We start from the raw sequence: 26,716 nt of genomic DNA on the forward strand, positions 1-26,716 counted from the left end.
CTCACCTCCCCCAGGCAGATGGCAGCTTTCTTCCTGGCCTCCTTTCTATCTGCATGGCCCAGGTCAAGCTAAATGGCCACCCTCGCCCTCCACGCTCAGAAAGAGGAGACAGAGCCAGGCCTGGTGCTTCACGCCTTTGTTGAAAGGAAGACGGGCTAGGGTTTATATACAAGAGAGAAGGGAGGTGGTACATGTACAAAAAGGCATGAGCCCCTGTATTCCCTTCCAGGGACTAATAAACTGGCAGAGGACTGAGAACAGAGCCAGTTAAGACTACCATGCCTCCTGCGCCTCAAAAAAACCTAGTTGAATAAAGGAAGTGAAGCTGTTGGCACACCTTCTCTCTAGCTGTCTTGGGGCTGGGGCAGGAAAAAAGCCCTCTGCCCACCTCAGCAAGGACAGAGCCTAGACTGGAAGGGGCCAGGGCCAAGGGCAGTCAGTCTGGCATCTCTCACTACCCTCCTCATGGGCACAGCTGAGTGGGCCCAGGCCTAGGCGGACCTTGCTCCTGGTAAAAGATAAGCTGAGATGAGCAGGACCCCAGGGCTCCCCAAGCCTGGACACTTGATAGGTGCTTTCTCCTGTCCCTTCAGTTTTAATGACAGTGGCTGAGGTGCCCCTGTATAAGCTGAAGCTGGACGTGGTTTTCCACCCCGAGCTGACCTTCAGTGACCCTTCAGGAAACGAAGTTGAAGATCTTCGGGGCAAAGTGCAGTACTGGAGGCACCTGGGCCAACAAAAAGCCCCAAAAGACCTAGTGCCCACAGTGGCGGCAGGCAAGGTGCAGCTTTGAGAGCCAGGATGGACGCTGGGTTGGGAGCAGCAGAGCCCTCTGGTGGGCCCTTGGCAGATTCCAGGGCTCTGGATCCACTGGTTGGACTTGTAGGACTCAGTTGAAGTGCTTCTGCTTCCTAGAGGGTCTCAGTGGGGGCCTGGAGCCCGAGGGGGGCCACTTGGTGGGACCACACTCCTGGCTTGGTGGCGAACAACAATGGGCTGGTGGTGGAGGCCTGTGGGAGAGACACATCTGTGAACAGGCAGGGCAGCCAGGCCAGGCTCCACTCTGTAGGAACAGCCCCTTCAGGCGCAGTTCAGACAGAGCCAGAGGCCAGCCATGAGTGAGATGAGGGAGAAGCTTAAAGGTGCTGGAGGGGAAGGTGAGGGAGATGGCTGCGGGTCTGCATTTTCAGAGGCCCAGTTGGGGATGACTAAAGGCCACTGGGCAGTGGCAGAAACAAAGTAGACTCAGTAAAAGCCAGAAGCTGGGAAGAGACCCTCAGCAGATTGGCTATTAGGAAACAGGTCCAGGGACATCTGATGCCCCTGGGCAGAAGCTGCTGTCAGAGCTCTTATGAGGAGCCCCAAGAAGGGAGCAAAGACAAAGGACACCCAAGCCCAGTAACAGAGCCTCAGGCTCAGCCCTCAGATGTAATGGCCTGGTCCCTACACCCTGGTCTTAGTAGAAGCTAGGACAGCATTAGTGGGAGACATACCACTTCCCTGAGGGCACATGCAGGGCATAAGCCATGCTTCTCAGAGCATGGGGCATGCAGGGAGGGAAGTATGTGTCCCCATCACCATGAGGCAGCCAGAGGATGGTGCCAAGTCATGCAGAAGGGCAGCTGTGGTGCCCAATACCTGTCAAGAGCCCCAGCCTCGGGGGTTAACAGTTTGACTCATCATGGTGGGCTGCATCGCAGAAGAAGCGTGAGCCCCGCTTGGCAGTACGGGCCGTGAAAGGGACACTCTTCAGCACTGTGGCCCAGGAGAGAGACACTGGTCAGGCCCCAAGGGGGTGGGGTGGGAGGAGAACCCAGGGGGCATGACTGGGTTTTAGGAGCTCGACCTAGCACCCAGGCCACAGGGAGGAAAAGGGCCCACCTGTGATGATGTCCTCAATGGTACCATCTTTCCCCTCATACACAGGCCGGTGCTCCTTGGCCTGGCGCCGCCTCAATTCTGCAATTAGCTCCTGCTGTTGCCACTTGTTCCGCTGGGATGGGGTCTAGGGCAGAGCATTTGAAGGGAAGGGATCATCACTAACCTACCATGGGGATGGGTCCTGCCCCAAGACGCAATGTGAGGATGTCCTTGATTGTGCATAGCAGCCCAGCCCCCACCCTTGCCTGGGAATCCCCCTTCCGAAGCCCATCTCCATCCCTTTGGACACCAGCCTCAGGCCCTCTGGGTGGTCTGTGGGCTCCAGTTTTCCATCTCCTCTCCATTTGCTCCACCCCCTCCTAATCCTTCACCCCGTTTCCTGGTTTCCTTCAGGGCCATGCTCTGGTCCCACCCACCTTGGCATCCAGTTTCTTGGCTTCCTGAGCCAGCTGCTTCTCCCGCATTACCTCCTCCTGCTTCTTGCGGGCTTCATTCTCTTGTTCTGCTTCCTAAGAACCATGGTGGGAGGGGCAGGTTGTGAGGCTCACACAAGCTGTGAGGGGAGTAGCTGACACTGAGGGTGGAGAGTAGGTGGCAGTGGGACCAGCAACCCCAGGTGGCCACCCTCTGGAGGGGCACTTCCTGTCCCAAACAATGACAGGAAGGGCCTGGGCCCCCACCCTGCCCACCAGTTCACAGCTAAGGCCTGTGGCCAGCTTCCATCGTTCCCTCCCAGGACTCAAAGAGGAGGAGACGGAAAAGGCCTAGACTTGAAGCCCAACCCTCTCTCCATCAGTTTTCTCTCAGCCTTTTTCTTTAAAAGCCTCTCCTGCTCACCTTATAAGAACGAATGAATCGGACAAATACTGGGAAGAACACAGAAGGAGGCGTGGTCTTGGGACTCTCACCAAAGTAGCGCACAACTGCATTGTAGGCCTCCTGGGGAATGGTGGGCAGAAAGGGTCAGCCTGGCGGGGAAGGAGAGGCCAGGCTCCCCACTGGGGACAGGAGGCCCACAGCAGCCCCCAGCCCCCGGGGGCTGGAAAAGAGCCAGGTTCCCAAGCTCCCTAGAGTGCCCTCCCAGAGGCAGATGCCCACCACCCCCAATGCCCCCTCCCCGCCACATAAAGCCAAGACAGCCAGCAAGCACTTGATAAAAGTTCTTTGATCCAAGAACCAAAAGTACACCCACCTAGATGGGCACAGTGCCTTAATCCTGGCTGCTCCCACCAGCCTCCATCCTGTTCTCACCTCAGCTGTCTTGGCGTCGCGCTGGAGCTTGTCCAGTTTGCCCTCATTGGTGCAGAGGAAGTTCCGAAGGACGCTGTTGTCATGGATACTGCACTCCCTCCGAATCAGCTCCATGCCCCGGCCCAGCTCCTTCACATCCAGCAGCACGTTCTCCAGGGACACTGTGGTTACCAGAGCCCTGGCTGAGAGGCCTGCCCAGGACCCAGCATGCCCACCTCCCAGCCCAGGGCCAAGCAAACTCTGGCCCTCCCCCTCAGCATGGGCTCACTCAGGTCCTCCTGCTTCCTGAGCCACCTGGGTGAACACAGGGACATCAGGCTAGCCAGGCTCTCACAGGGGCAAGGAAAACGAATGGCAGCTGGGAACTCATGACCCCAAAGAGCAAAGTAGCAAAGGCAGGCAAGCCATAGACACTGCTGGTCTCCAAAATGGAGCTGCCTCGGGCCTGCCCCAGTTTTCACAATTGGGGCAGAAATAACAGCTACCTTATGTCTGAAGGGCTTTACGGTTTTTCTAAGAACTTCCCATACATCATAGAGAAATGCAGTCTCTGGGCCAGCCTGAAGGAACTGGGAGTGCCTGCTCCCATCAACCCAGGTGAGAAGGGCTTAGCTGGGTCCGGTGCCTGCAGGAAGGCTCCCTCTGTGTGGCCCCTGCCCATGGCCCCAGCGGAAAGCTTTGAAGTGGTCAGAAAGTAGACAACAAAATCCAGAGACAAAGGGACCCAAGTGTTCCGTCTCCTCATGGCTTCCTGGGGTTGTCCTGAGCTGAACAAGAGGGCAGGCTCCCCTCACCTGCTGCAGCCTTCTCCACAAAGTGCAGCTCGTGCCAGAAGTTGGCCAGGTCTGGGTATTTCTCCTTCACCGTCAAGGCGATAAAATGCAGCAGTGTCATTTTCCTGTCAGTGGACTTGGTGTCCAGCAGCTGGGAGATGGAGGCAGGGAGCAACGTGAGAGGACAGAATACCCCAGCTCCTTAGCCGTCAGCCCTCAGGATTCCCGCCCCCAGCTGCCCCCACCACCTTACCAGATCCAGGCTCTGCAGCTTAAAGCCATACACAGCTCCCCGCTTGCTGCTGTTCATGTAGTTCCCCAGTGCAAGTATGATCTGTCCAAAAGACGTGTGGGAGGTCAGGCCAAGCCCTGAGGGTTCCTTCCTCGACCTGGGACCCACCAGCACCCCCATCCACAATGGCTCCCCACCTCCAACATCTGCTTTAGCTTCTGTGAGGACTTGACAGAGGCGGAGGCTGCAATGATGGCATTGAGTTGCTGGAAGGCAAGAAAAAGAGCTGAGCAACCCCAGGCCAGGATGGGGCAAAGTCAGCAAGGGGCTGGGAGGACTGGCAGGGCCAGGGGTGTGGGGAGCAGTGGAGAGGGAACTGCAAGTGACTGTGATTGAGTGGGAACCCTACCGGCGTGAGCATCTGCAGGTTGTCCTGGAAGTTGCCCAGGAAGGCCATGCCAGCCATTCGCTGGGTCAGCCGTTCCACCTTGCTGAAGAGCAGCATGAAGCGGTCCTCTGCCGCCAGCTCCTCCAAGGGCTGCCGCTCCCGCTCATACTGCCGCAGCAGTTTCACTTCTGCCTCCGTGGGCAGGAAACGCATCAGGCACTCCACAAAGTCCACAGGTAGTGTCTGTAGGTCGTACCTGTGTAGGAGGGAGAAGCCCCTTCAAGTCTGGCATTTGCCCACATTATCCATCATCCCTTTATTCTCCAGCTCCTAGAAGGACTGAGGGTGAGGTCTGCGAGCAAGACATAGCCAGAGGCAAAGGACCACCTAGGGAAACATTCCATGCCCTGCTTAAAAACCCTTCAATGCCTCCTGCTCTTAGGGAGAAGTCTTAACATTGAGTGTGGCTTAGGAGGCCCAGCCTGTAAGACTTCTGCCTTTTCTACCCTGTCTCTCCTACTTCCCACCTTACACTAAGGTCATAGCCTTTTTCAGTACCCAAGGCACCAGGCTTCTCTCTCCAGGACCTGAACTAGATTTCATATACTTCCTTCAGGTTGCAGGTAAGACATCACCTCTTCTGGGAAGTCTTCCCTGATTACCCAGCTTAGCTACCTGGCCCTCCCTGTTCTCCCAAAGCTACCTGTATCTCCATCACCTTGGTGGTTATCACCCAGTATTACTGGACTGTTTCCATTAGACTGGGAGCTCCTTGAGTGAAGATCTGGGCTGAATCCCCAGCACTCACACAATGCCTGGCACCTGGCATGGATATAGGAAGTTCTGGCCAACCCGGTGGATAACTAGGGGGTGTAAGGCAGTTCTCCATTGCCCTGGAATCCAGGGAAGGCCAAGATCTGAGGTGGAGAACAGGTTACCAACTGGCTGGGACCGGGACCAGGGCCAGGTCAGTGGGAGTCTCACGTGTGGATAGCTCTGCAGATCTCCTCAGCTGAGCGGCCAGCCTTGCGTAGAGTGATGGCCAGGTTCTTGGCACGATTGGCTTCCAGCAGGGTCACCTTGCTGGCGGCCTTTTGTGCTGTCTTGTTCTTAGAGCAGATGAGGTCAAGGGCAGGACCCTGGGCTTTCGTCTTGAATAGTTCTTCAAACTTGTCCAGGTCCAGGTCCTGGCAGGAGTTGACGAGAAGAAAAGTGATGTGGCCTCTCACTACTACAGAAGCCCTGGCTGCAGTCCCAGCAGCATCAGCTCGGCTCTGGACCACAGAGGGCTGAGTCAGAGGGCTTTTCCAAGGCCAGGAGATCTGGCTAAAAGGGCCACCTGGTCCCCAGCCTCCAACATCCCCCTCAGGACCCCAGGCCCTGCTACCTCCAAGATCTTCTCATCATCAAGTTCGCTGAAGACTGTGCCACTGATCTGGTTGGGTTTCAATGCTGTCCAGTTGAAGACAGGCAGCCGGAACTTGGTCTTGATAGGCTTCTTGATGCGAATGGCTGATTTGGAAGGAGGATCAGTGAGGCAGAGGCCAAGGACGCACTCCCTTGGTCCCGCTAACTCTGCCCAGATACTGGGGACACTCACCTGACAGGCCTACTGTCAACACCACAGAGGGAGCAGCCCCAGGGAGAGGTGGGGCTGGAGGACACTTGTCTGAGTGAAGAAGAATTGCACAGTGGCTCAGGGGCCAAGAAACTCCTCAGAGGTCCCCTCCCCATCTGGCCTTAAAAGATTCTCAGAGAAGAAAGTGCATGAACTCCTGTCCTGGCCCAAGTGGCTCCCAAGGGTCCTGACTCTGATGGGGCAGATCTTGGTAGTCTCTGACCCACTCTCTCTTGCTTTGACCTAAGCCCTCTCCCTGGTGGTCTTCAGAGGAATCAGAAGCAGCAGCTTTATGATCCTTAAAACAGATCCATGTCCACCCTTAGACACCCCCTCTCTGGTAACTTGAGCCTCCTTCTGATTCTAGACCACCCCGTCAGCCCTCTCCACCTGCCTTTACATCCTTCCAGCTAGGTCCCCAGCCTCTCCCTGAGGAAGGCACTGCTGACTGGGGTTTTGGTCTGGCCTCACAATGAGGCTGCCCCTCCCAGCTCCCCAGGTCCTGCTTACCTGGTAAAGGGGGAGGTGGAGGGGGGAGGGGAGGAGCAGGTGGAGGAGGCAGAGGGACGGCCTCCTCAGGGGGCGGGGCTGGAGCCAGAAGGTCCAGGTCAGAGGGTGGCAGCTCCACAGGGCCCACCCGGGCCAGGGCCTCACTGCCCACAGACTCCAAGTCCCGTGCATTGGGCTCCAAGTGGCATCGGCGCTGGAAGGCCTCCTCCTTCTCTTTAATGATCCGGCGCAGGGTATGCACCTGGTGGCTTGTGTTCTCATAAGTCTCCTGTTGGGCAGATGCACCACTCAGAAGAGAGGGCTGAAGGCACAGCAGTCACTGCCCCCGGAGCGAGACTGCCTATCCCAGGCTCTCCCAGTTAGGGTCTCTCAGCACAAGAAGCCCAGTGGAGACCAGGGGAAGCTGGAGGAGAGCACGAGTCCTGCCGTGTCCTTCCTCTGCGCTCCAGCCTTAGTCTCACTGGTCCCTCAAGGCCCAGGTAGAAGGTGCCTTTATGCAACTGTTCCTGACCCACTGCCAGCCTGTTAGGCAGCTCCTAGCCCTCTGTGCTTGGCACTGCTCCCGTTTCCTTTGTCCCGTGCACTCGCTCAATTGGGAGCCCCCTACAGACAAGACCCTGCCTTAGCCACCTCTGTGTCATCCGTACTCCTAATATAGTGCTTCAGGCTCCTAGTAGGGGCTCAGCAGATAAACACCAAGCTCAGCAGAGCAAGCATAACTGTATTCCTCTGGAAGAAATGGTAGGTTGGGGAATTATTTATGTTATAACTCACAGAAAGTTAGCTGAGGGGACAAAGATGACACTAAAATATCAGGAGCGCCTCCTCTCCCGATTTGGACTTGGTGGATATCCTAATACTGCCTCAGCACCTGGTCTTCTCTGAGCCTGCTCATGACACAGGGCTGGGAAAGCACTGGGGATGCAGGGGTGCAAAAAGCAGCAGGGTGGGCGGGCAGGAGAAGCCCTGGACCCCAGAGGAGCCTGCAGGTGCCCCTCCTTATTCTGTGCATGTCTGGCCCACTCTGGCTTCAGCTTCCCTGTCCCAGCAAAAAATGGGGTGAAATCATCAGCCTACCCTCATCTGAGTGTCTCAAGGTCATGAATCAAGATCTGGATTTTCAAGGACTTGATGATTCAGGAAAGAAAAACAAAGATCCCCAGGCTCTGGTGCCAGCAGCAGCCGGGGGTCAGGGTCTCCCTCCCCTTGTTACTTGGTACCTTGATGCTCTCTAGTTCCTTATCCCGCTGTAGCAGCTGCTTCTCTAGCTCCGCCACCCGCATCATGTTCTCGTTTTCCAGGTCCAGAAGCTTCTCTGTGAGCTGCCGGATGGGAAGGGCAGATTCAGAACTAGCCCTAAAGCCTGGACACTCAGCACAGCCTAAACCCCAGTCAGGACCTGGGCCCCAAAGGCAGCCTGGCCTGGTGCTGCTTCCCAACCTTGCTTCCGTGGTCCCAAGGTCTGAGACCACATGGGACAGTACAAGGCAAACGGCTACATCTGACTCTCGAGCCAGAGGCCACCTCACACCCAGTCTTGGAAGGTCAGTGTGTGTACCGATCTCTGGATGATCCAGTGCCTGGGCCCAAGTATGCTTTAGAGCCGCGCGGTGCCTGAGGCTTCCTTGGGCTCAGTCTGGAGGCAAGTAGGTCAGCTCAGGATTGCTGGAACTCACGTGTCCCCATCCTCTGCCCCCCAACAGTGGCTCTGGCAGCAGAGGAGGACCACCTACATGGGACACATGCTCCTCCAGCTCCTCCACCTTCTCCAGGGCCACGTTCTTGGTCTCAGCATCCTCCAACAAACCCCCCACGTCAAACACGTTCTCCAGGTATGCCTGAATCTGCACCTGCAGCTTCTCGCTCTCTGTGTGCCTTGACTTCTGGGGAGAGCAAAGGAAGTAGCAGCTGGGGGAGGCTTCTGAGAAAGACTAAGTCCACATCACCCTCCACGGCTGCTTCTTAGAGCCTTAGACCCAGGAATCTCCTACTGAGGCCATCCCAGATTCTCACCCCATGGAGCTGCCTGACTGAGACACCCTCTACAGGAGGGTCTGAGTCCCATGCATAGAAGGCAGGCAGGGTTCCAGGAGCGTCCATGACTAAGCTCTTGTACAAGAAAAACCCTTTGTGATATGGCTAAGCTGGTCCTTTGCCCCAAAGCTCCCCTCCCTATGAGGACTTAAGCCCAGCTCACCTGCAGGAACTCCTCCAGCCCCAGCTTAGTGAACTCATACTGCAGGTGGACCCGGAAGTTCATATCCTCCACCGAGTGCACCACAATGTTGATAAACTGCATGCAGGCCACCTGGGGAAGAGGCACCCCGACGGGCAGACAGGATGGGCAGGAGAGACCAAGAGACAGGGAGGGTGGAGGGCTATTAGAACCAGCACCCTCAGGTGAATAATCAAAAGTAGTGAGTAAAAAAAGTTACCTCTCTCTGGGGGCAAAAGAGCATTTTAACTTTGAAGACATCAAAACTTAAGACTCAGTGTATTAAGATAGGTAAATTACATGAGAAATAGATGTAAATGAAGCTACTGTTCTGATTTCCTCTGCATATCAGCAGGTACTTCTTGAGACACCCCTGCTTAGCTGAAGAGCCTAGACTGAAGGGCAGAGAAGCTGGAAGAAGAGTTGGGAAAAGGGAAAGCAGCTAAGACAGGATCCAAACCAGGGATGGAAAGGTCACCAAAAAGGGGAAGGAGGCAGACTCGGGACACCCAAATGACATTGTCCTGCAGAGTCTGAACACACTCTGGAGTGGGCAAGTGGCCAGGGAGCACCTACTGGGTAGAGAACCATTCTACGTTCTAGACAGAATATCAAACTCTGCTGTCAGCCCGGCCCCTGTCCTCAGGGAGCATGCTGCCCTGCTGAGCCCAGGCCCGGTTCCTCACCATAAAGTCGATGTTGCTGTCCTCATTCCGGAAATACTCCATCAGTTTCTCAAAGCGGTGCATCTCCTTGCATACCTGAGCAATCAAACTTCTCAGTGAAAGGACCTGTCCCAGGCAGAGCCCAAGCCCCTAAGTCCTGGCTCCCAGGTACACCATGGCCAAAGGACTGATTCACACCAAGTTTAACCACAGCTCTCTCTATGCAATGGGCCATTGGGGACACGACAGAAGAAAGCCTGGGACTTAGCACCTGCCCTGGTCCCCTGGTCCCCACCAACTTCCTGAGGAAGCTCAATAAAGCCTGTGCCTCAGTTTGAGCTTTAGGTGCCACTGGGGGGTAGGCCAAGAAGAAACACAGGGGTTCACTGTGGCCACGTGACTGAAGGAAAGAGGGAATAAGGAGGGAGGTCGGAGGCGCTGGCTGAGGCAGGGGACTGAGGTCCTAGTGGGGGTGCAGGAAAGCCCCTTTGCTGACAAGGGTCCCAAGACTCCTCTGAGCTCTGGTTTCCAAAAGGAAGAGCCATTTCCTGGCTTGAACAATGGACGCTAGGGAAGCAGGCCACCGAGGAGAAGGAAGGGGTGGGACCAGCAGCTGCAGCTGGATGTCGAGGAATTCTATATTCATGGAGATGGGGCTTTCAGAGCCAGGCGCAGAGCTGGGGAAATTCCAAGTCCAGGCTCCCTTTCCCCTCACCAATAACAGCCACCAACCCAGGAGGATCCTTGTTTGCCTTCCCTTCCCACTGCAAAGACATCTGCCTTGGACTCTACCAGTAGGTCCACTGCCTGAGAACCCCTTGGGGAGCCTGTTAAAGCAAATGTACCCAGGCCTCCACGGAGTCTGGTTGCTTCACAAGCTCTTCAGGCGTTCTGATACATGGCCGGACAGGACCACTGGACTAGAGACCTCAGCTATCTGAGGGCATCCTTAGCTGGCTAATCAAGAACTTTCCTGGCATACAACCTGGTAAGACTGAAGTTCTGGTTTTGCTGAAAAATGGGGGCAGTGGCAGGCTATTTGTAAGCACTGGGATGGGATGTTAAAAACATTGGGATGTGTAAGATTGCAGGAAAGGGTGCTTGTCTATCCCACTCCCACTTCCTCCCTGCCAAACACACACATACATGAATGCAGGAGACTGACCTCTTTAAAATTGTCAAATGCAGCAAGAATGATTTCATGACCTCCCCGCACCAAACACACAGCTGCTAGAAGCTCCAAGACAAGGGCTTTGGTCCTAAAGGGCAAAGAAGGAAGATTAACGCTCTTAACCCCCCACCCGTGGCCACCACGCAGCTCACTTGTACAAAGGGGTGAGTCCTTTCAGAGAGTGGAGACAGCCTCGGTGGTGAGGAGAAAGGCTGGGTTTGGGAAAGAAGGCAGGAGAAGGCAGGCTTGCCCCCTCCTAAGCTGTGCAGACCAGAGGGAAGCCAGGGACACTGCTGCTCCAGCAGAACCAGGGCACTGCACCAGGCCACGGGACCCCACGGCCAGAGATAGGTAGTGCCCAGATCTCCAGAACCCTGGGCAGAGTGGGGCGAAAAGGGGAGGGAGGGAGCTCACCTTGGATTCTTGTTGTTGAGACTGAGCGCAATCTCGTTGACAGCATGGGGGTGGGACATGACCAGGTTGAATCCATACTGTAACAAGGGGAAAAGACAGAAGGAGGGAAGATCTTGATGCGGGGGAAGGTAGATCCTCAATTCCCTGACTGCAGGCCCACCAGCAAACCTCCATTTTACAGCTGGTGTCCTCCTAGTGCTCCTGGTTTGGCAAATGAGGCAGAAGGGGCCGAGAACTGTGGCTGCTGCTGCCCCCTTACCTGGTAGTTCATGATGGCTCTAAGACACAGGATGCAGACGTGGACGTCATCCTTCTGGCTCACCAGGCGGGAGTTCTTCAGGGCCCTGCGCCCAGGGAGAGTGCTATACCTGGGGGAGAGGTGGCCATTGGTGAAGGGTCTAGGAGTGCTCACCATCATCCAGACAGCAGGCTGCCCCTCAGCAGCAGCTGAAAAGCAGGAAGAGGACCTTGCACCACCAGCCCAGAGAAAGAGGGGGCAGGGTACTCAGCTTTTTCACCTCCCTAGGGCACGCTTTTGTCAGTCACTACCCAGGATCCCAGCTTTATAATCAGTGCCCAAACCATCATAAGCCCCAAGATTCTCCAAAATACAACAGTAGGTATGGAGGCCTTCCTAGTCCTCGAGATGGGTCCAGGAAGATGTTCATTTGAGCCTTTCCTTCTCCTCCTTCCAGGCACTGCATCTTCCACACATTCCCTGGGGCAAGAGCACTCGGCCTCCTTCCTGCTTCTATATCCCAGAAAAGGCGGCACAAACCCCAGAGGCCTCAGGAGCGCCAGGGGCTACATCTGACTACACATATACACGTCCCCTAACCAATGATGTCTCATGGAGGAAAGAGGAAGGACAGATGGTATCGGCCTGTGCATGACTAGAATGATGAGCAGTGTCAGAGGGCAAAACCCAGAGGAGACCAGGAGAAAAGTCTGACCATAAAAGAGAGACCACGGAAAGGGCTGCAGGGCCCAAAGGAGAGCCTCCCTAGGTAGGAGGGGCTCGGAGGTCCATCTGCCTGCCTCCGGGCAGGACGGCTCCTAAGATACTGTAGACAAATGAACACCATGAAGCCTTGGAGAGAAACGGCCTAAAGGTAGAAGTGAAGGGAAGGCGAGCGATGAGCAGGTTGGTAGGAGCTGGTCTCCAAGCAGCTGATGGGGCAAGAGCCAGAGGGAAACAAACAAGAGGGCTGGAGCTGGATCACCTGGTGAAGCTGAGGGAGCTGAGTGAGGACGAGCCCTGCCTGAGAGCCTAGGAGGAATGGAAGAGCGAGAATGAGGAATGGAGGGGCCCCCAGAGAGGGGGGGGTGGAGGGGGAGAGCTGGAACCCCAGACGGGGTGGGCATAGCTAAGGGCAATGTACTTACCCAGGACAGATCGCTGGGCAGAGTCAAGGAGACAGAGAGGACAGACCAGAGACAGACTGGCAGGCAGAGGGCAAGAGAGCTGAGCCTGGAAGCAAGAGTGGAGGGAGGAGCATGAGCACTCACCGCTGTCACCCAGGACCTGGGCTGGGGCTGAGGGGAGCAGGCGGGCAGAGCGAGAGCACACATACCGGAGCACAGACTGGCGCGCAGAGCGAGCGAGGCTGTTGGTGAAGGGGGCTGACAGGGCGCTGGGTGGCTGCAGGTCCTCGATGGACCTGCTCCAGGACCGGAGCTTGTCAAATGCACCATCGTCACCACTCTCCAGACCCTCAAAGTCAAACCTGGAGCAGGAAAGGACACACATGCGCACACACAGGAGAAATTCAGTGCCAAGACCCCCTGGCAGGCCCACCCCTCCCCTATAGGCTTCTAGGGCAACAATAAGCAAGGGCAGTCAGAAGAGAAAGTGGAATTGGGCATCAGAGACCCATCCCTGGTTGGGAGAGCCAACAACACAGGTAAAGGGCGGAGCAGGCGCAGGAAGCACCAGGAGTGCGTCTGAGGAGACAGGAATGCTGATGGGGCCAGTCGCTTCTCCCACTGGCTAGGCGACTCAAGGAGTGACGACGTCCCCATGGGCCCAAAGGGATGTGGGGAACTGGGATCTTTCCACACTCTCAGTCTCAGAAGAGACAGCTCAGAGAAGCTGTGGCTCCCCATGTAGAAGCTGCCCCATGCAGAACACGCCAACTGCCTGTCTTACTAGTTGACAAATGGCAGTGGCCAAAGAAGCCTGTGAGCGCCCTGAGGGAGCCCCGTTGGTTCTGGGTTGGAAATCATGATGGCAGGTCAGAATGGAAAAAAGTAGGGGCCCCACCAAGCCCAGAGAGGGACAGCGTTCTGCATTCAGAGGAGATCACGGTCCCATGCTATCACTGGTTTGAATGGCTGGGTTTTCTGGTACAGAGGTTCCTTAGAGCTTCCCTTGGAGGAGGAACCACACAGGTCAAAAGTGGGGACAGGCATCCTTAGTCTGTCCCTACAGGAGCTGAATGATTTCTGTTTGTCACTTCCTGCTTCTGGGACCAGATGTATCAGCAGCTAGGGAGTGTGGCCAGGGCAAGAAGGACAATTCGAGATCACAAAGCCACAGAGCTTTCTTCCTTACATATCCCCATACTGGGATATAGGCACTCTGAGAAGCAAGGCCACTTCTCTTTCCTGTCCCTTCCGCCTGCAGGTAGCTAAGGCCTGAGCAAGCATCTCCTAAAGAGCCTTCTGCTTGGACATGCACAGCCCCGGGGTCAAAGGCCCAGAGGCCGAGGCTTTCTGAGGTAGGAAGCAACATCTGCAGCTGCCTGAATGTTCCAAAGACAGGAGGAGTGGGCTCAGAGTCCTGCAGATCAGGAGATGTTCAATGGGGCTCACGCAGAAGAACCTTGCTGACAAGGAAACAGCTTCCCAGCGACTTCTCTCCATCACGGATAGTATCCCCTACACTGGTACATGCAGTTTACAAAAAATGTTTTCACACAAACTCTATTTGGCTTTACCCTTTCCTCTCAACTCTTCACAAACACACACTCTCTCTTCTCCACCCACCGCCGGGCCTGCTCCGAGTCTTCCTTTTAAAAACAGTCAGAGGCTCTGCTGTGGACACTGCAACCCTGAAGTTCTAGTGGATTTTGGTTTAGAGCAGCTGGGATTTGTTTGCTTTTCAAACAAGATAGGCTTATTTGGAAAAATGATCTACATCTTTTTACTTTAAAAGTTCTGAATTTTTTTAAAAGAGCACTTCAGCAAATGTTTTTCATTTCTTTCTATAAAAAGAGTGGTTTTTAAAGGGACAGGAGGCTCATGAGGCACCACTTCTGCAGGGATGGGAATGGGGAGTGGGCCACCCTTAGTTTTAACATGGGATGACCTAGGAGAGGCATTAGTTCAAAACCCTAGGGAGATGAGACTGAAGACCTGCTTGACAAAGGAGAACAGCCAGGGGGCGAAGGCAGTAACAAGAAAAGGGAAAGTAGAGACTGGGGCTGAGTCCCCAACTAAGGAATTCCCCAGGATGTGGGACTTTCAGGGCTAACACCGGGGAAAGTCACAGGCAAAGTGAGTTGATTGGTCACCCTGGGGCTGACTTCAGGCTTGAGTAAAAGTCTGAATGTGTTGGTCCTCTGGTAAATGATCACTATAATCCCTCGTTTCATATCTTCAGGTAATTATGGTAGGATACACCACCTTGAATATTAAGTTAACAATGAAGTGGCTGCCATAGTATAGACTTATGTTCCAAATACTGCAAAGTGTTTTACACACACTATTATCTAATCCTTAGAATCCTGGACTGTGGATCCCCTCTGATATAAGAGGACAGACACTTGCCTGAGGTCAGACAGATGGTAAACAGCAGAGACCCACGCCCAGCTCTGTCTTACTTGAAAACCCCCCATTCCTTCCACTGCCCCACACTGCCTTCTCCTCTGCATTAATTTGCTTCTGGCTGCCTCCAAACTCCCAACCTGCTTGAAAAGGGCTCCTGAATGCTTAATTTTCAGTCTGGGTCAAAGGCCATGCTCACTGCTCCTGGACTGACCTGGAATAACCCTCACACAACTGGAGACCCAAAGGAGCTTCTTGAAGACTCCCACTTTCCAAAAGCAAATGAACCCCACCAGGGCATCGCTCCCAGAAGCCAGAACATTTCCTAGGACTGCTCCCAGCCAGGAGTCTGGATCCTTCGGGTTCTGATTCTGAGCTCCCTTTCCACATCTATCTCCTCCTGCCCCTGAAATGTACCTTCTACTCCAGCCCCCTCGCATTCTTCTCCCGGCTGTCTGTCCTCTCCCCGACTGTTCCTCCCTTCTGGCCTGGGATCCCTACTTCCATCTTCATTATTGCGATCTTTCACCTTCCTTCTTAAATCAGAATGGGACTGTGTCCTCTGTCCTCCCTCATTGGTCCCCAACCCCAGTCCCAGAGTGGTACTCACATGACAGAACATTGGGCAAAGGACAGGTAATCCACCAGCACATCCAGGCCTTTGTTTTCATCATTCAGGAACTCCCGCACCCACCTACAAAGAAAGAAAACATACTGGAGGGCTCTGCTAAAGTGGAGTGAGGGGGAGGAAGGAGAGAGAACTCTGATCCAACAATACCCTCCGGGATTCCCCAAAATTTAGCACCAGGCTGGGAATATTCTGAAGATCAAAACCCATGGCAGACCCACCCATGGCCATGTCACTGGCCTGGACCTCCCCTAGACTAAGAAGGCAGGGGCGCAGAAAGGTCCAGGCTTTCCAATTCCACATCAGCCAAACAAGCTTTCAGGAGGCCTCTTCTGAGCCAGGGCCCCGGCTCAATTGCTTTCTGTGTCCCTAGTGTCTAGCACAGGCCTGAGCACAACAGCTTTGCATGATGTTTGTTAGAAGAACGGGGGCGATTATCAAGAGCATGTACTGCAGCCCCATATAGAGCCTGTACCTGACAGACCAGCAGGTCCCCAACTTGACCAAAGTCTCAGTCAAAAGACTAGCAGGAAGGGTCAGAAAGAGACTGAAATAGAGGTATATTAAAGAGCCTAGGGGCTCTCCACCAAGTTCTAAGAAAAGCATTTTAGGAAGTAGTGAGCAGAGGGAGTTCTGTGTTTAGCAGAATAGGAAAAAGATGGGGGAAGTCAGAAGCTCAAGTAATCCCAGAATGGCTTGGACCACTCAGCCAGACACAGGAGTTGGGCCCCTTCAGCCAGGGCGGGGCAGGATAGACAACAAGCCTCTCTAAAGACACCAGCAGACCAGGGCAGTTCCATCATTCTGCCTTCAGGCATCTGGGGCTGAGATATCCCTGAAAGGGAAGTGAAGAACGTGCCCTCAGAAGACTGTTGTAGGACAGGTTCGTTCCAGAGCAGAGGGACATAAGGCTCTCAAGATGAAACTCTGACCGTCCTGAATGCTCTGTTTCCTTGGAATGTCTTGCAGTCTTTAAAGGCCAGCTGTGCCTAACAGTCCTGCAGGGACGCTTCTCCCCCACAGCTGGAAACCAGCGCCATGTTTGCCAGCCACACCCCAAGCTACAGAGAGAGGCTGGGCCCGAGCGCCAAGCCCAGCTGCGATCTGGCAGCAGGCTGCGGCTGAGGCTGACTGACACCGGAGCTGCCTGAAGTTAGCTTCCTCTCTGGGGGCCCGACAGGCCTCCCGTTTCCTGTCTGTCTGCTCTCCAGCTCCCCACCCCCTTCTCATTTCCTGTCTGAGTCTACACTGCTATTTTCGGGATCTTGACACTTTGAGGAGAGGTTAAAGGGCACTTAGGCAAGGCTGAGAAACCAATACAAAGCAGGGAGAGGAGGAGCTGCAGAGGCGCTGGAATCCCACTTCCGGGCTCACCCTGCTCCAGGATCTGAGTTCCCCAGGGGCTGCCCCTGGACACCCAGCTCCTACAGGCCCTGGGCCGATCAGGCTGTGGCCAAAGCAGGATCCTTCTCTCCCTGCCTTACCCTGGGCTCCTATCGCCCAGAAGCACCCACACCATAGCCAGACAGCTGGAGAGACTGACAAAGTCTCTCCCTGCCCAGAAATCTCAGAAGGATTCTGGAGCTCCTGTATGACTACCAGGAGAAGCCACAGTTCAGATGACAGGAGTTCCTAAAATGCCAGACACTAAGCAGTTCCCTGGGAACCAAAGACCAGGTCCAGACCTCTAACTTGTGTTCCAACTGCCAAGAGGCCCCAGGCCTGGGAACCACGCTGCTCTGGCCCCACTTTCTGGCCAGTGGCCAGAGGGGCAGGCACCAGGTAGACCCGGAGAGCAGGAGGGACTGTCACACACTGTTCTGTGGCCCTCTGGAGAAAAGTAGACCCTCATCATCACACAGCAAATTTAATAAGGAAGACAGGAGGGCCTGAGAGGGAGGGGGGTAGGGAAAGGCCCTGTGGAGGAGTGCAGGGTGGCAGGCGGCGCTTGAGCTGCCATCTGTTCCACTCTTGCCTTCGCATGCAGGGCAGCTGAGGAGGCTCTGCCAGTTTTCCTTCTCTGAGGAGCCACCGAAGGAAGGTGGAGGCTTCATTACACATTTCCTAGTGGGTCAGCTTTCAGTATCTGCTTCACAGATGAGGTATGGAAGCCAAATCTGGCCACCGAGCACAGCCATCAAGGCCAGGAACTGTCCCTTTCCTGTTCTCTCCTGTGCCATTTCCTCTGTGACTGCTGCAGCAGCTGGCTGCATACAGGTAGCCTCTCCAAGAGCCCCTGGTCAGCTCAGCCTGGGTGTAGACAAGTAGGCAGCTGCCTCAGACAGGAGGGGAAGACAGATGATGTCACTTGGCTCTTCTCTCAGGAAGCCCAGGACCCTGGGGCAGGACACCTGCCCAGTGACCCCCACATCTACCCCCAGCTAGATTTGTCACTCTACTAAGTTCTCAATGCTTGTGCCAGGTGTCAAGGTAGCCCTGCTCTGAGAAACCGCCCAGACTGCTGTGGGAACAGATAACTGGTTTATTGAGGGAACAAAGGAAGGGGGAAAGGGGTTAAGGGGAAAGGCAATTCCCTGGACTGACTCAACATGTAGGAGAAAGGGAAACGGCGGCGGAGGGGGTGGGGGTAGCTCTCAGTCCTCCTTGTGGGCCCGTAGGAGCAAGGGAATAGGGGAGGGTGATTCCTGGTCCTCCTTGTGGGCCTGTAGGAATCGCCACTGACACTTCTGCAGGCACCTTTTTTATACACCTTTTGGTAAGGGGGAGTTTGCTTATGACATATTCAGTAGGTCATTTACATCTCATTGCTTTCCCCCTCCCACATCAGCTTAGTTAACATATCCGGCTAAGTCCATTAGCATTTCCTCTGGGAAAGTTTCAGTCCATCAACATATCTTTGGGGAATGGCTAAGTCCAGGGCCAGGTTTATTACCAAAGTCCAAAGTCCAGGTGTCCATGATCTGACACCAGGCCCCTTGGTCAGGATTGTAGCCCTGCCTGCTGTTGTCTATCTGGTGTCCCTCATTGTCCTTTGTACACACACACACACACGTAGTCTCTCTCTCTCTACCTCTTTCCCTCTTACTTTCACAATATATACTCTGGTGGGTTATGGTTTTTCTAAAACTGAGACCACTGCCATCTTTCACTGTACCTCACAATTAGCCCTCTACCTGTTCAGCAAGTCCTGGTTCCCCATTAGACTGAAAAAAAAGACCCACACAGTTCCTATGTTGGCAGTACCAGGGTCCATTAATTCAGAAGACATTCAATTCCTGGCCCCCACTGCCTTAGATCTTCTTTCCTGGTACCTTGAAAAACTTAAAATCAAGCAAATAATCTTCTGGGCCCAAAATAGGCCAGGAACCAGGTCTCAGCTACCCAGTGCAACATGCTTCCCCATCCTCAGCCTTCTCTGGGCCTTCCCTGGCCCACCCCCAGGCCACAGGCAGACTCCAGTCTCAGCTGCTATGGGAATGTCTTCCACTCAAAGCCACAGGCTGAGGACCCCAAGAGAGGCCCCAAGCTAGCCGGCAGCAGCTAGTCAGCAGCTGGCAGAGTTGAGGGGAGAAAAGCCAGAAAGGAACAGTCTGAAGCTCTGGGGAATGAAAGCCATTCAAGGGGCAACTCTGCACCCCCACAGGGGGATAGACAGGCAGACTATCCTCAGAAGACACCAGATCCTGAGTGACCAGGCGAAGAGGCTCTGAGGGCCAAATCTGACTCACCCAATGTGGTTGGTACGAAGTGAGATCTCCAGCTCCCTCAGTACCTTGGTTGATTCCTGCACTCTCCTCCTGAACTTCTGTAAACATGGGATTTCCTGTCACTGATCAATCCAACTTCACAGTACAAAGAAAAGGGGTACAGGAGCAAAGGGAAGGGATACCAGAGGGCAGTCATCGGCCTTCCCTCCATCATTAGCCAGTCACTCCAGGCCCATGGCCTCAGAGTCCAGAAGCCCAACTCCCATTGCTCACAAGCCCATGACTCACCCAAATCAAATGGTTTGCCCCCAAACCCCACAGGACTGTGAAGGGCAGCAAGATGGGGCCTCCCTGCCTTGTACTTCACCTTCCGAGTTACGCTGGGGTCCAAGAAGCTCTGGAGTTTCTGGATGTAAGTATGGGGAGGGTTTTTCACCTGGAATCGTTCCTGTAAGGGAAACACGCGTGTGTGCACAGATGCTCGGAGTCCCAAGGGGAGTGCTGAGGAAGTAGAGCACTCGTCGTGTTCAATGTGAGGGGACCCAGCCTCTTAAAATTGTCACCTGGCTCTTAACATCACCCAAACTCCAAACAGTAATTCCCTTTCTTTACGTATCCTCAGGTGTTACCCCTCGGTTGCCATCTTCCCCAACTCCAAATAGCACTCCTGAGCCTAGAAGATTTTTCTGTGTCAAAATTTTTTTAAGAACCTGCTGCTTGCTGAAAAGATGTGGAGATTACAGAGCTCCGAACAGCACCCAAAATGAAGATACAATTGGCAAATGTTGTTCACTGCCTGGCTAACTGATAGATAGGGGTAGGAAAGTCAAGGGGAGGGGAGCTGGCCTTATGGAATCCAACTTTCTCAGCTCTGAACCCAGAAGTTGGGATCAGACTGGTTTTGCAGTATTACCAAAGTTAAGGGCCCCAGGCCCCAGTAATCCAAAGCAACCTCGATGCTGAAGCCTGCTTTCAGCAAGGCTGTCCCCTCAATCTCCTTCCACACAGGGCATGAGACCATGCCCTTTCCATTTTGGCCCAACCCCCTCATCTGACCCAAGGGGAATCTCAGGGAACTTCTGTAAGAACCTTCACAACTGAGATATGTCAAGGACGGAGTGGGGCGGGGCAGGGGGTCGGGGGGAAGGGTCCCGGACTTAGAAACAAAATAAAAGAAAAAAGGAAGGTCCGAGAATGAGCTGAAATGATGTGACCTAGAAAAGACTGAAAGATTATCAATTAAAGAAGCTCAGTACCAAAGGGCTGCTGTTCTCCAAACCTCAAGTGAGTGCTCACCATGCTCACCAGCTCCTCTTAATGCAGAAAAGGGCCTTTGCTGGAGAGAGGGACCTGGACTAGGTTGGCTGAAGCATAATCCTACCTTAGGTCAAACAGCATGACTGGGGCAGCAGAGGAGCCTAACGGCTAGCACAGGGTCAGGTGCCTGAGCCCTGGCTCCATCACTTGCCAGGGTTCTTATCTATAAAATATAACAGTGCCTTTCTCACAGGGTTGTTGTGAGGATTAAATGAGATATTTCAGTAGATATAAAGTGCTTGGTCCATATGAGCACTCAATAAATAGTAGCTATTATGGTTTTGTTCAGTGCTTGAAAAGAAGTAATAAATTTGTTCATGCAAGGCTCCATGGCAAAGTGCTGAGCAAACACACTGCCGACACTGTGCCAGGTGCTTCCACACCTCCCAAGAGTAAAGCAGTAGAAGCCAATGCTCCTAGCTGGGCCAACAGATCTACCTGAGTTCAGACTGGTGACTTTGATCTTCAAATGTCTGTAGGCTAAAGAACTAGGCCATGGGTATTAGTTCTTGGTTCTGAGCTAAGTAATAACCTCTATATTCTCTTCCAGCTCGAAATACTATTCATGTAGAGAGCTTCCAAGCCTCATGTTCTGAGATTTGGGAACAGGAGACTACGGGACTAGGGCTTCTCATTCATACAGGCCTGTAAATAATGAGAAGAACCCTGCTATTTATCAGGTCTGGGGAAGAGTGAGAAAGAAGTGGTCCTTTGGATTACTACCCTGCCAGGCAGGGCCCTGACCCTGGGGAAAGGCAAAAACAGGTTCTGCTGGGAAACTATGAAACTCCTCCCGAGCCCTACACCCCAGACCTACACAAACTTCCTTCAGGTTACTGCCCATTGGGAAGAAATCCAGACAGCACTCTGCAGGAGCTAGAGGGGAACTCAGCCTACAGGCCCTGTCTCTGCCAGGACAGTCCTCTTGGAACAGAAAGTAGGCATGGACTGAGGTCTAGTCCAGGCCAGTCTTCCTCAAGGGACTCCAGAACCGCAGTCCATGTCTTTGGTCCGGCTGCCTTGTTGAGCCCCAGACACAACCCCCAACTCCCAGCCCTGCCCAATACCCTGTACCTGGTCACAGATCAGATCCCACTTCTTCTCATTGTCATACTGCCGCAGGAGCCGGGCCTTGTCAGGTGGCAGGTTCATGGAGCTCTGAGGAGAGAACCCAAGTCAATGGGGATGAATGCTCCCCCCACTTGAAGGAGAGAAAAGCTAGACTATGCATACATTTCCCTCCTGGACCCTCAGTTCACCCTGACTGACACTATTCGCTGATAAGGAAGGCTCAGAGAGGTGGGACAGACCTCCTGTCTCCCCTTCATATTTAGTTGTTTGGTTGAACAATATTTTCCAAGCCAAAGGTCATGGAATCAATATAGTGTGTCAAGATTATTTTAAGTGAAAATGAACAGATTAAAATAGAATGGGATAGGAAACACCAGAATTCATTGTAAATAGGAGGCATGAATAATGAAGTTTTAATAAAGCTTTGTTTCTCTTATAGTTTATGTATATACATACAAAGGTCTATCTAGAAAGTATCCAGCCATGTGCTATGAAAAATAGAGACATTTATTGAAGACACAAGAAACATTGTACATAGGACAACGATGCCTCCGTCACCTTTAAAGTAGGCACCTTGGGACCTCACACAGTTTTTCCAATCGCCATCAGCTGCCTCATCATATTTTCCTAAATCTAGATTTGGGAAGAGCCAGAAGTCACCAAACCTGGGCTGTAGGGGGGCTGAGTCACCTGGGTGATTTGATATTTCGCAAAAAAACTCTGCATGAGACGTCATGCATGAGCAGGCGCATTGTTGTGATGAAGCTACAAATCACCAGTTGCCCATAGCTGAGGCCTTCTGAATCATCTGAATAGTTTTCACCAAGGAATGTTCAAGCTTAATGCAAAATTTTATACAGATTCGTTGCCCTACTCGCTCATTTTGAATGTGACAGCCACACAGTACACATGCTCACTCAATGGCCATCTACCACCCCCACTGACTAGTATAGTGAAGTCGTCACTGTTCACGCATGTGCATTCCAGTCCACTCACCTTGGATGCCAAGTAACATCAACGTTGTGCAAACTGGTCTCATTATATTAACAGTGTTGAACTTTTTCCAGACATACCTCGTCTACACATACACACACACAGGTCATGCCATAAAATGCGTTTTCATATGGGACAGGTTAAAAGAGTCTGAAAGCCACCAATTTAAAGCAGAAACTTTCAATCTGCTTTTCCCCTGTGGCCTGCGAGATGGGTGGCCTTCCTGCACCATGCACACCCATGGGCCAATCCTGAGCCACCCACAGACTGTAGATACTAAAACTCCACCCCTGTGCCCCATATCAGGATACAAGTGAATGAGAAGGACATTAGCATAAAGATAACTGCTCAGAATATTTTTAGGAAATAACTTACAAAACTTCAGTACTTTCATTACCAGTACCAAATTACTTATGCACACCTCCCAATTAATTAAGACACAGTAAAGTGTCCTGACCCCTTGTTGAGACAGTCAACAAGGAGACCTTCATTTGTTCTCCACTGTTTGCTGAATAAATAAATGAATAAAAGTGTAGGTGAGTGACTGAGTGAAGCCCAAGGCATCCATGCATGACCTGGCCGCACCCAGGTCAGCAGCCTTTATCCTCTCTGCTAACCAGTCCCACTATCTTTGTTTTAGGTCACAGCCCTTGCCTCTAAAGGCGGATCACTGTACCTGCCTCCCTCCCCCATACTCTTCAATCAAATATGATCTTCTATCTGAAGTAGCATAGCTGTCTGATAACTCACATGACTTTCCACAAATCCAGCCTCATCCGCAGCATGCTGCAGGCCACCTGGAGGGCTTTCCTCTCATCTTTCTCTCCTTTACAAACTGCTCTGAGTTCAGCTCTAACTCCCTGGCAACCCAAGCATGGCCACTTGGTTTACCTTTGCCCTTGACATCCTTATCCCTGGGGACATGAATTATGTGCACCAAGGAGTCACACAGCCCCTGCATTACTGCAGAAGAAGCAAGAAGCTGAAAGGAAATCCTTAAACATTTATTTCTATCACACATATCTATTATGCATTTATCTACACACATCCTATTAAACTAGCTGTATGCTCACCTAGCCCCTAAATGACTGTCTATTCATATGGTCTCCAAACCCCAAAAATGTCTAATATTGTGATAGGCACCTAGAGGAGAGTACATTGATGGTAAACCTATGGTTAAGACATCCCAATCTAAACTATGAGCCCAGATCCAGGCTAGAAATGGGGTCACTAAAGCTTATAAAAGGAGGTAGGTTTGGGATCACTGGTCAGCATTTAGAAATGGTAGAATTTAGAACTATAGAAGTGAGGCGGGGGAGAGAAGAAAAGAAAGGGAAGACACCTCTGTATCACACCTCTCCCCCGTGGTTTCTGCTGCCATAGGAATCTGCCTGAACTTGCCCAGGAGAGAGGGGCGAACAGAATCCTCCCGACTACTGAGGTAGTATAAATGGCTGGGGTGGGGAGGTGCAAATACAATCCCGAATGTTCTCTCCAGAACTGCCTTGCCAAGGGCCAATCTTGGTGTATCTATGTGGATAGCAGAACAGGGGCAGAAGGCCACAAGAGGGACCCAAAGGTCAAAGGTGGGCCCAGAGCAAGGTCTTCTGCCTAATCAGGGCCAGGCTGCTGCCAGCTGAACCCAAGTGCAATCAGAGCAGAAACTCCTCAGGGCACATCCTAAGCACATCATTGTCACCTGCCATTTATCCCAAGTTTGTGTCATGAATATAGTTTTCTATAGTCTCCCCTAAAAGAAAGCCACTGGGGAGGGAGTGGGGGAGCCTGGCACTGCTGTGGCAGACATCACATCCTGTCTACACCGACTTCCTCCCTCAGCCACTCACTGCCAGCTGCTATGGCCTCGTGCTTCTCACCGGGTGAACTGATGAGGAAATGTTTGGTGATCCTGGAACTTCAAATACAGAACAGAGTCACCCCTTTGGGACCACTAGCCTGAAAGCACGGAAGAGGCATATCAGGGACCTGGCTAAAACTTTAGAGATGAACCCCCAAAGAGTGGAAACAGGTGGCAGAAGCATAAATCAGCTCTGACCATAGGCCCAGTCTCAAGTGCTGTGTGGCACTTTCCAGACTATGAGGCCAGCCTTCCCTGCCTCTTTGGGACTGAAGTGAGATGGGAATAAAGTGGGTAAGGAGAATTCCCCCAGCCTCCAGGACTCTCACAAGAAACTGGTAACTGGCTGGGGGGTGGGAGCCACCCACCATGGGGGCAGGACCAGGGCCTGGGCAGGACCAGGGCCTGGCCAGGGCAATTCTCTCCCTGCCAGACAAGGGCGTGAGGGTGTCTGCCTCCACCTGATAATGTGCGTGAGTCTAGCAGGGCTCCAATGTCCTGAGGAAGTTATTCTGCCCTGAGGAAGGACAACTTCCTGAGTTCCTGGGACGGCCGGGGAGCAAACCTGACGAGGTTCCGGCCTCAGTCAAAGGTTTATTTCCTTGACATTCAGTGGTTCCACAGAGATTGTGGGCTCTCGGGAGGCAGAGGCCAGGCTAAGTTCTTGCTACCTCCTCACTGAGACCCTTGCTGAATGGGAAGGAGGCGCCGCTGGGTTGGAGCAGGGGGCAGAGAATGTGGAGTCGGTGCAGGGCAGCTTGGGGATCTTCAGAGTGCTGAACCTCAGTGAACTCATCCATAAAAGAGATAATCTTTCTACTTCCCAGGGTTTTATGAGGATTAAATGATAAACATTTTATGTCTGTATTTGTCTGGAACACTGTGGGTGTTCAACAATTTCCCTTCCTTTTCCCCATGAAAAAGCCTGCGTAATGTGGCGACACCCACGTCCTGCTTCTGGGTTGTCCCTCCGGTTCCCTCCCTCCTACCCTCTCTCTCTCTCTCTCTCTCTCTCTCTCTGTGTCTCTCTGTCTCTCTCTCTTGGCTTCTGTCCCTCCTTCAGCACCTGCTTCTCAGCACTGAGGACAGAGCAACCCTTTACCCCTCCTCTGATTCCTCTTTGGTTTCCTCTGAAACTAGGAGGCAATGGAATACCATCATGCCTGGGGAGGGAGGGGGAGACTCCAGGGAGCTGGGAAAAGGAGGAAATGAACTCCAAGTGAAAGCAATTCTGGGAATCAGTCCTAAAGCAAAGGGAACCAGCAAGAAGTCTAATTATAAAAACCTATAATGGACAGAAGCAGAAAGGGGTGGGTCTGATGCTTTTCCAGCAAGGCTACTCTGGCTTCCTGCCAGTTTGAGACCAGGCAGAGTGCTCTGCTCAGCAGCCAGCCCCCTCCTGGGTTCTGTGGGAGCAAGGCTTCTTTACTCCTCACCTGAGTCTGTCCCCCCAGGAGGGAGGCAGCTCTGGTGGCAGAGGTTCCCTTCCCTTTCCTGCTCTGCACCCCAGCCAGTTAGCCCCTCCTTGTTTCCTTCCCACCGTGGGGAGGGAAATGCCGGTGGGGCTGGGGTTTCCTTCAGCTGCGGGCCCTTTAGGACTCACCCCTGACTTGTCAGTCTCCTTGGGCCAGGCCTGGGGAAAACCCAACACACAGAAATAGGAACCACCAAAAATTTCCAGCTGTTTCTGTTGGTCCCAGTCAATCATGATAAATCTTAGGAAAGACAAAAAATGGCATGGCTTCTCTGAGAGGCAAGGAGCAAGGGGGCTGAAACTTTCCTGCAAAGGGGATTCTGGAGGCTTTAGGGAAGGCAGGCAGGGGATGATTATTCTGAGCAAGTACAGAATGTGAACTGGTGATTTCTTAATATTTTCCCTCTCAGAACCACCTTTCACCAAACCCCCTATGGCTGGACACTAAAGTGTGACAGCCCCAGACCTGATGCTCAGCTCCCATGGGAGGGAAGCCCTGGGAAGCTGAATCTACAACTTCTTTAGAGATGCTATGAGACCCTGTCCTGGGCACCACATGCTGCTGAGCCCTGGGTCACAGCTGCCACAAAGCCTTCTCGTGCACCCACAGATCTGCCCATGGTACAGATGGGCAGAGGTGAATGTGGTGAGGGGGCACGAAGTTTGGGAGTCCAGGGCAACACCAGGCACAAAGGCCCATCCCCGCTGCAAAAAGGACAGAGCGTTAGGAGCAGCCCAGTCTACCATCCACGTGTCTCTACTGGTGGGCAGTAGGCACAGCTGTGGCCAGCTGGGCACTACTCCCAAAGAGCAAGAGCCCA

General features: G+C 53.2%; 1 protein-coding gene across 5 annotated transcripts in view; it reads right to left on the bottom strand.

The window, feature by feature from the left end:
• Positions 1-121: 121 nt before the first annotated feature.
• FMNL3 (formin like 3) overlaps positions 122-26,716 on the bottom strand; it is a 52,969-nt gene continuing 26,374 nt past the window's right edge. Inside the window, exons 2-27 of one of the 5 annotated variants that reach the window (XM_090273125.1) lie at positions 21,574-21,657; positions 19,550-19,630; positions 19,204-19,280; positions 15,497-15,580; positions 12,693-12,845; positions 11,378-11,486; positions 11,119-11,195; positions 10,699-10,792; positions 9,555-9,629; positions 8,851-8,961; positions 8,387-8,533; positions 7,874-7,975; positions 6,654-6,921; positions 6,126-6,194; positions 5,913-6,037; positions 5,510-5,712; positions 4,547-4,781; positions 4,335-4,403; positions 4,159-4,239; positions 3,927-4,056; positions 3,133-3,293; positions 2,719-2,820; positions 2,298-2,390; positions 1,882-2,005; positions 1,639-1,755; positions 948-1,010 (exon numbers count right to left, since the gene is read on the bottom strand). In XM_090273125.1, the coding sequence (XP_090129251.1) occupies positions 1,664-1,755; positions 1,882-2,005; positions 2,298-2,390; positions 2,719-2,820; positions 3,133-3,293; positions 3,927-4,056; positions 4,159-4,239; positions 4,335-4,403; positions 4,547-4,781; positions 5,510-5,712; positions 5,913-6,037; positions 6,126-6,194; positions 6,654-6,921; positions 7,874-7,975; positions 8,387-8,533; positions 8,851-8,961; positions 9,555-9,629; positions 10,699-10,792; positions 11,119-11,195; positions 11,378-11,486; positions 12,693-12,845; positions 15,497-15,580; positions 19,204-19,280; positions 19,550-19,630; positions 21,574-21,657 (2,946 nt within the window). In that variant the 3' untranslated portion in view covers positions 948-1,010; positions 1,639-1,663. Of the gene's footprint in view, positions 1,011-1,638; positions 1,756-1,881; positions 2,006-2,297; positions 2,391-2,718; positions 2,821-3,132; positions 3,294-3,926; positions 4,057-4,158; positions 4,240-4,334; positions 4,404-4,546; positions 4,782-5,509; positions 5,713-5,912; positions 6,038-6,125; positions 6,195-6,653; positions 6,922-7,873; positions 7,976-8,386; positions 8,537-8,850; positions 8,962-9,554; positions 9,630-10,698; positions 10,793-11,118; positions 11,196-11,377; positions 11,487-12,692; positions 12,846-15,496; positions 15,581-19,203; positions 19,281-19,549; positions 19,631-21,573; positions 21,658-26,716 lie in introns of all 5 variants that reach the window. The other 4 variants (XM_090273124.1, XM_090273126.1, XM_090273127.1 and 1 more) reach the window with 4 other exon arrangements.

Source organism: Furipterus horrens, unplaced genomic scaffold (assembly GCF_987537825.1).
Source record: "Furipterus horrens unplaced genomic scaffold, mFurHor1.1.pri manual_scaffold_4, whole genome shotgun sequence".
In the NCBI taxonomy this organism is placed as follows: Eukaryota; Metazoa; Chordata; class Mammalia; order Chiroptera; family Furipteridae; genus Furipterus; species Furipterus horrens.